At 32.0% G+C, this 8,766-nt stretch overlaps 1 protein-coding gene and 1 long non-coding RNA gene across 6 annotated transcripts; one reads left to right on the top strand and one right to left on the bottom strand.

Annotated features, from left to right (window-relative positions):
* Window positions 1-328: 328 nt before the first annotated feature.
* On the top strand, window positions 329-3,667 carry LOC141704506 (uncharacterized). The gene is made up of 2 exons (XR_012567972.1): window positions 329-533; window positions 3,185-3,667. It is a non-coding gene; the product is annotated as an uncharacterized LOC141704506 (long non-coding RNA).
* Window positions 3,668-4,150: 483 nt separating this feature from the next.
* LOC141704507 (OVARIAN TUMOR DOMAIN-containing deubiquitinating enzyme 7-like) lies at window positions 4,151-7,660 on the bottom strand. Of its 5 annotated transcripts, none has more exons than XR_012567973.1 (6): window positions 6,869-7,660; window positions 6,470-6,623; window positions 5,483-5,575; window positions 5,162-5,265; window positions 4,979-5,051; window positions 4,151-4,287 (listed from the first exon to the last, which is right to left on the bottom strand). XR_012567973.1 is itself a non-coding variant. In XM_074507758.1 (5 exons), the coding sequence occupies exons 2-5, from the start codon at window positions 6,539-6,541 to the stop codon at window positions 4,223-4,225; spliced, it is 303 nt and encodes a 100-aa protein (XP_074363859.1). In that variant the 5' UTR covers window positions 6,542-6,623; window positions 6,869-7,660; the 3' UTR covers window positions 4,151-4,222. The 5 variants fall into 5 exon arrangements, 1 of the variants encoding a protein (XP_074363859.1); XR_012567976.1 differs by having other exon boundaries at window positions 5,483-5,567; XR_012567975.1 differs by having other exon boundaries at window positions 5,162-5,209; window positions 5,483-5,567.
* Window positions 7,661-8,766: the final 1,106 nt, after the last annotated feature.

Genomic DNA, 8,766 nt, shown 5'->3' with positions numbered 1-8,766 from the left:
TTAAATAGTAACCTAGATGATAACCTAAAGGTAGAAATAGTGAAGCTAAAACCTAAAACCAAGTAGATTAGTTTGTAACCTAGGAAGCTAGTAAGATTTGTTCAAAGATATGCCAACATACTCTAGTTCTAAGATATATACTATAAGATATACAAATCAAATACAATCTTATGCAAGAATCATTTAAGAAACACAACACAAAACTCACTCTCTCTCTCCCCATTTTCTTCTTCCATTCGGAGAAGCACAAATAGGAAGGGAAATCAAATTCAAAAACCTCTAGTCTATCATGGTAAAATCCCTCACTAATTCCTAAGCTTCATACATCCTAAACTAAGGTAAGATAAATTTTTAAGCTCATTTTATCAAGGTTTGATGGGTAAAAAAAATCAAGAAAGATGATAGTGAATAGTATGAATAGTAACTTTTCTTTGGTTTCTTGATTTTAATGGTTGATCTAGGTTCCAAAAACCCTACCAAGCACTCCCAAGACTTCACCATCATCAAGAACACATCTCAAGCTTTCAAGAAAGGTATAAATCTTTGACCCATCTTTATTTAAGGTTTAATTTCAAAAATCTTTTGGAACATAGATGTAAAGTTAGTTTTGGTGGTTGATTTGTTGTAATCTTGATGTTTAATTAATTAGAAAACCGTTAGAATTCATATATGTAGTAGTTGTGTTCCAAGGGACTCGACGTCCACTTGCGAAAGATTAAATACCTCGAACTTTTATTAAAACGATTTCTAAAAATCGTATTCCCTCAACTATATTGAAATACCCGAATGATGGATATTAATTCATTTATTTATTTAAAATAGGAGAATTATTCTCCAATAATTATTTATTTCAAACTCGATTAATTATTAAAGTTTACCTTAAATTACTTAAACATAAATTAGTTGAGGAATATTATTTCAAATCATAAAACCTGATTTAAAATACTTTCTGATTTTCGGAAAATCATTCGAATAATTTTAGATCGTCGGAGAGTATTATCTCGACTTATTTTAAATATTTTGAATATAGTTTTAAAGGGAACTCTCCCTCTTATTTATTTATCTGTTGACAACGGTCAACTCACATCCTTAGTACTTACTCCGAAAATTTTCGGAAGTACATATATATATATATGAGATGAGTTGTGCCTATAAACAAGCAAAACGCTTGGGGAACTTCGATATAGTTCGATGATTCCAAGTATATGATAGAATTCTTAAAAGGACAAAGGAGTGGTAGAGATCCAGTACTTTGTGGACTGGGGAGACTGCCATATTAATTTTCCGTATGAGAAGGTACCATGTGTACTGAGATACATACGAAGTATGCAAAACATACACGGGTGGATTGGGTAGTGAAACAATTACTTAAAATGACAATAAGTTACTTGTCTCCAATATCTCCGTCAGGGCTGCAAAGGTCTGATGATGAGCCTCCAAATTAGTAGTCACAGCCTGTTTGTCCTGTGTGTTTTGCATTTCCCTTTTCTGTTTTTGCATTTCCAAGTATGCATCCATAGTTCCAATTTCTTGGTTGATAGGAACCCTTTCTATCTTGGTGAGATCAACAGGTAGTGGAGGGGGTGGACGTAGTCGAAGGGATGGATGGAGGCCAAATGGTTCTAAGGACGTAGGTGGTGATTTATCCCCATCAATAGCCTTGCAAAACTATAAAAAATAGATAACATCAAACTACAATCTAGAAATCAGGGGAAAAAACCGTGAAGTTCAATAATTTAGAAATGTACCTTTTGAGCATTATTAACTGATGAACGCATCGCTCGTCTGACCATGACATTCTTGTCCTTCTTAACTCTCCTTTTGCGCAACAAAATTAATAATATGGTCAAAAACACAAAAGAGAAGTGATCTTATGATATTACTGAAAACGAAACACATAAGCACTTTATACATGCTAAAGTCATTAACTATCTCAACACAAACATATGCATAAAACAAACAAGAACATAGCATACAAATTTAAAAATCCCAAATAAAAGCAGAGCAGCCAAATTAAAAAAAACACAATCAAAGTTGATTCTTACAAACATAATCATACAAGTTGCGCCCTAATTTAAATAGAGCACAGTCATATTTTCAACATAATTTCTAAATCTTGGAGAAAATCACAATTGAAACCCTAATTTTAAAATCCCCATTTTAAAAGTTTCAACAACATCACAATCGAAGCCCTAATTTTAAAATGCCAAATTTAAAAGCATCAACAACCTCACAATCAAAGCCCTAATTTTAAAGTTCAGTTCTTACCTTTGAGCTTGATTAATGTACGATGTTGAGTTTTCTTCGAGCTTCACTCTCCAACTCCGACCTTGAGCTTCAATCTCCAAGCTTCACTATTTCTCGAGATTCAATCTTTGAGCCTCCAAGGAAAGCTCGTGAATCGCCTTTATCGACTCTGAATCTCCAAGGTTGTGAGTGTACGAAGTCAGTATATTTGTGTGGCTGTGAGTGTAAATTGAGTCCCGTGTGTTTTAACTTAGACAAATTATGTAATAGAATTATTTTTAGTAATTGTACATTTAGGCTCCTGTTTCTGGAAAGCCCGAAAAAAAGTAATAGGAAAGGCCGCTTCTTTTCAAGGACCCGGGAAAATTTTGTGCCCAAAACATGAATTGCTATGCAACGGGTGCTCAAATTCGTTGCAAAGTGTAAATTTTTTTGCCAAAAATGTACTCTTTTGTAACAATTTTAAAATACATTACAATAGCTATACATTTGTCAAAACTACTTAACAAATAGCAACAATTTATGGTCAAATTTTGAAATGAGCATTCCTATAAGCAATCTATGGTGTAGTGGAGGAGAACTTTTTGGCATGATGACCAATAATCATGCGAAAAGTTGGAACAACGCGATCCTTGAAGATAGAAAGTTCCCGATTAGTTCCTTAGTTAGAGCACTATTTTTGAAGACAGTTGAGTATTTCGATGAAAGGCGGTTGGAAATTGCAAACGAGTTATCTAAAGGTCGAGTGTTTACTAATTATGCAATCAAGATATTGAGTAAGTTAATTGTGCATGCTAGGGGTCATAGTGTCAAAGTCAATGATTGAAATTCTTTGTTATTTGAAGTAGTCACTAGGAAATCATGTCACCGAGTCAAATTTGAAGTCTTTAAATTAAAGATTTAACTTAGTTTTACTCACATTTTTCATTTGCTTCAGGATTTGATGATCATAAATATAAAAATGGGCATGGGTGCTCCTATATAATTTTGGGATGAGCATCAAACAATTTCAAACAATTTCAACTACTGAAGTTTATATTGATGAAACGTGTGGAGTGGTCTAAAGTCTCCTACTTTACACCCAAATGGGGTATAAATACATACGAGTAATGATGGATTGCGTTCGAGTTAGCAAGGCCATAAACAACAACGATTTGGATGATGGATTGCCTTCGAGTTAGTAAGGCCATAAACAACAACGATTTGAATGATGGATTGCCTTCGAGTTAGCAAGGCCATAAACAACAACGATTTGGTTCATTCATCATTTTTTATGGTTCTGCAAGATGTATTTCATCTTATGCCTATGTTTAAGGCAATATTTTTTCATCACCATAATCGTGTTAATAAAGCAACAACCCACTTGTTAGCTAAGTTAGCTCTTTCAGTAGATTACCTGGTAGCCTTCGGCCTTAATTTATGATTTTTTTGTGCTTGTCGCATGTATATTATTTGAGCTTGTTGCTCCTTTAGTAAAGATTACCTTTATCTTTCGAAAAAAACTATATCCCTAACAAAATTTTTAGAAATATGAGTCAAGAAATATGGCCATATTGCCTTGTATGGGTGGCAATGTTCAATGTAGGGTTCGTGTCGGGTTGACTATGCCCGAAATTTTCATCTAGTCTTACCCGAACGAAACCTGACTTGAAATAAATTAAAGAATTTTAACCTGAACCCAATCTGATGGGTATAAGCATTATAAAAATTCGACCTATTTGACCGGAACTCGGGAGACTCGTGCCTCATGTCACACGCCACATAAAATTACCCGAAATAATCTGACAGAATCAGAAATTTAGAATGAAGGAATAAAGAATAAACTAGCACACCTTAATTTGAAAGGTCACAAATGTAAAGTACCATATTACCATACAAACGAAACAGAAGACAATAGTATGAAGTTTACAAACTTTTAGAAATACTTGAATACATAACAAACTACAGTTAATTGAAGTAAGAATTGCAATAAATTTCAACTCCCCATTGTATCTTCGAAAAAGTCTCCTTGAAAATTGAATATATCCATGGGACTTGCACCTGATAACAGAAGATTTATAATCCAAATTAATGATATTCAAATATGAACAGTTGCAATTGTTTACACATTTATCCACAAATAATTAAATGCATTCTACGATATTAAAAAAAAATAGAGAGCTTCATCTCTTGATTTAGTGAGACAATAATAACTCTAGATCCGGTCTTGATTTATATGACACGTTATGTTAATGCAGCAAATTGTATTTAAGTTCACTGCATTGCAACTTTGATTTGTTTTCTCTGGAAAGAGCCAAACGATAGAAAATATGGTCGTTCCATAATTATGTGCACTCCATCCCCTGATACCATGTAAGTAATATGTAGCTCTAAAACCTTAAACTGTAGAGGACGGTCAAAACATAATCTTATACTCTTTCAGTTTGGATTTTTTTATTTCTTAGTCTTATTGCGATTTTGTATGTTGTTTCTTTGAGTTTTAATATATTTTCCTTAGCAACAAAAAGAAAGAAAGTTCATTGCATTTACCACAAATTATCATGCCGAGCAGATCATACCAGCAGATTTTTATGAACAAAAAATAAAATTACAGATCAAGTACTAGCAGAGACACAGTATAGGACATTGAGAAGAAACTAAAAGGAACAAATTAACAAAAGATAATTCAGTAAACCAAAAGAAGCCACAAAACATTTCAAAAATGCATAAAAGAACATCAAGTGCAGGTAACCTTTTACTCTGCAACAAGACTTGTATTTCTTCTTAGAACCGCAGGGACAAGCCTTGTTTCTTGAGGGGATCATCTACACAGCAAAAAAGATGACCAAAATATTCTGTATTAATTAAACTACAAAAGTTAAGAAATGCGAACAGAAATTCTCCTCTGCAACTAGGTTTAAGTATGGTATAAGACCTTTTTAGCATTTTCCGGGCTATATTTTTATCAGCTATTCCTTTAGACCTGTTGGTGACAGAGACTTTAGCTTGATGAGATATCGTCGAAATGTTAGCATCAGCCTTGAACAGATTGAAAATATTTAGGATTTTATTACCAATCACCAATTAGAAGTTGGACAAGATCAGAACCTACAGCTAATTGTTAAATATTTAACACAATTATGTTTAACTAATAGGCGAGATAAGTTCCGAACCCCTGACCTCACAGTCAGAATAGAGGATGCCTAGAAATAAGTAGGAAATATACAAAATCATAGAATAGTGACAGATATAAAACCTTGATTATCACAGGCCTGGCAGCTCCAGCACATGTGTCTTCCTTTACTCGCACACTGTTATAGTGCTCCTCGTCATGATATGTCCTGCACAACTAATAAGCATATTATGTTCATACATAAGAAGTTAGTATGATAATGCCATAAAATTAAGAGAGATTAATACATATAATGGTTTGAAACCCAGCAGCAACAGAAATTGAATCCCAATGCCAGCTGAAAAGGATGGACAATATGTTGTGCATACATGTCTATTTTTCTAATAAGCAAGTGCAGAGCTTAAATCTTATAAGACCCAAATGCAAACACAAGGAAACACAATCTACTTTAAACCAGGCCATGACTTTAAATATATTAACTAGCTATCTGTTCATACACATTATAATGCATAAAAGACTATATATTAAATATATCACATCCGTTCGTTTAATTTTAATGACATATTTAACTACCAACGATATAAAAATTATAGCATATGCTTACAAATGGATCATCTGAGCATTGATGAACGCAGTTGTAACTCGTAAGATTAAAATACTCATAGGGTTAATGTGCTTGCTTCATAATTAAACTGGACACTTCTTAAGATTCGGACTTCATGATTTGAAATGTAAAATGGAGTAATTTGTGATCTTTATTAACTACCTAGGTTTGATTCCACCTTTGAAGCAGTCATTTATCTACACTTTATTAGTATATATGGTTATCGATGAGCATTAATCTGCAAAACATTATTAAAAGCTATGTGTGCGCGAATAATTCAATCTCAAACCTAATTGTGCCCTAGGGTATGCAGTTATTATATACTTGATATAAAAACAATAACGCTATATATGCCTCCCACCGAAATAAATTAATCAGTGCCCCAAGATCCACTATTTGATGCTTGCATTCCTTGTTGTATGAAATTTATTACTCTTGTATCTTACTACAAGAGTAAGCACATAATGCATCAATTTATTTACAAAGAGAGCATATTCTATGCATACCTGAGGCAATGCTTTGACAATAGTTGCTCCTGGATTGCCACCAAGTAAGTACGTTTTGAATTTAACAGACATTATAAAAGGTTCTTTATATCCCTGTGATAGCTTCAGATACTTCAACTTTCTGAACGGAGAAGGCAGCTTCCACAAAAAATTCCTAAAATATATTTTAGCTAAGATATTTAAAATAAAGCAATCTGAAAGCCATATGCAATTTAAAACTAAATATCAGCAGCATGCAATAGATTAAGATAACAGGTACAATGGGCATTCTTTATTGCAGGAATATTTGATTTTTCGGGAAGCCTTCCAAATTTATAAACTTAAACTACTGTTCACCAGATAATAGTTTAAGTTTACATTTTGCTGAGGAAACAAGAAAAAAGTTAAATAAATGATTACCTGAATCATAGCAGAGTCGAGAGTAAGGATCTTGGCACTACTCAATTTCGATAACACATTTACGAAATGACGATAAGCTACAATCTAATTTTCCCAAGTCGCCTTATTGTACTGGTTTGTATCCCATAGTTTTACAGATACATTTTCCAGCTCATCAACATCTGATTTGACCTGAAAGATACCAATACAACAAAGTTCGCGGAGTTTTGGTGCCACGACCACAATCTGACAATTACAATGAGAGGGTACAAGTAATCTGGTACCGATCATTAATTAGGCAGGCTAAATGAGGACAAGATATAGTGAAATCGGGTATGAACACATCCCCCACACTAACAAGTGCAGAGAAGAAATGAGTGATATTCTGAGGTAAAGGTACATCATCCAGTTCTAAACTTAATAAATCTGGAAAATCCTAAACTTCTTGTGGCAAATTGCACCTTTTCAAACTGAGAGTTGTGAGGGCAGGCAAGCTCATAGATGACAAATTTCAATAATTTCAAATTTAAAAGTGTAACTTAATTTTAATAATTTTTAATATTTTAGGATTCACCTATCCCCTTTGGTTTAGAAACAATTTAAATATTTTTTTTAGTATTTTAGGAATTAATAATTTTTTATTTGAGGTTAAAAATATTTTTTTAAAAAAAAATTATATATGTAAAACATGAGATAAAGTGATGTTTTGGGGGCAAAACGCTAAATGATGTACTGTTAGGAACCAAAGCATAACTTTAAGTAATGTTTTTTTAGGTTTTAGAAAAAAAACTAAAACTTTACACGATTGAGGTAACACATGGGGCCTTAATTTTCAAAAATGACAATTTGGACCATTATTTACACCAAAGTGATAAATCTGGCTTTATTCAATCGACTTTATAAAGATTTTTTTTGGATTTTTATAATCATGATATTATATTTAGATTTTGAATTATTTTAAATCCAAAATTATTCAATAAGTATTGAAATTTTTTTTAAAACATGACGTTTAATTTAAATTTTACAAAGTCTATTAGTATTAATTCATGTCTTACTAATTAAATAACCTAACTTGTTATACGAGAATATTTTTGCAATTCTACACTTTTTTGCCCACTTTATTTATTAATTTTGGATCATTTCTTATAAACCCATCATTTTTCTTAACGAGTAAATATTTTAAAACAGTCGAATTTTATTGTTTAAAAGTTGAACTCACACACATATCAGAAGTCAAAATTTTAATTTTTCTTGGAGAAATCAAGAACTCGAGTCCTTACCCCTACACACCTTTGTTCGATAAGAGTCATACTTTTAAATATATTAATAATTCTAAAAGTTTAATTTCTTGATAAAATGAATATGTCGAGTAGTTACGGTAATAAAAAATTTAAAATTAAAATAAACTAATCAATAAATGATTTTTTGTTTTTCTTCACATTCACTATTTTACTAGTTTGGAAATGTGCGATGATTTTTTTAATATTCATACTACTTTTTATTCTATTAAAAATTATAAATTAGTACATAATGGTGAAAAAAATTGATATATATTTTCATATAAAAATCACGTCCCCGGGACAAATTTGAAGCCTAATTAAAGATGTAACTTAGTTTTACCCATATTTTTCATTTGCTGCAGGATATTGAATTTTGATTTTGAATAATTATTCAATAAATATTAAAAAGCTTTTCAAACACATGACACCCAGTTTAAATTTTAAAAAGTCAACGTGTATACCGAGTTAGGGATACCCTTGACCGAACTTTGCAGGATTTAAATAGACAATTACAATATAATTATCATAATCGAAAAGGAAATATAGATAGAGCCACGTTTTTCAATTTGAGCCACCTTCTGCAACCATAAATTTTGAGATGTCACTTTCTCTTCATATTGTGTTGATTATGTTTTCTGG

Source organism: Apium graveolens, unplaced genomic scaffold (genome assembly GCF_009905375.1).
Source record: "Apium graveolens cultivar Ventura unplaced genomic scaffold, ASM990537v1 ctg793, whole genome shotgun sequence".
NCBI classification, from domain to species: Eukaryota; Viridiplantae; Streptophyta; class Magnoliopsida; order Apiales; family Apiaceae; genus Apium; species Apium graveolens.
Note: the sequence above shows the minus strand (reverse complement) of the source record. Positions and strands in the feature narration are given on the sequence as shown.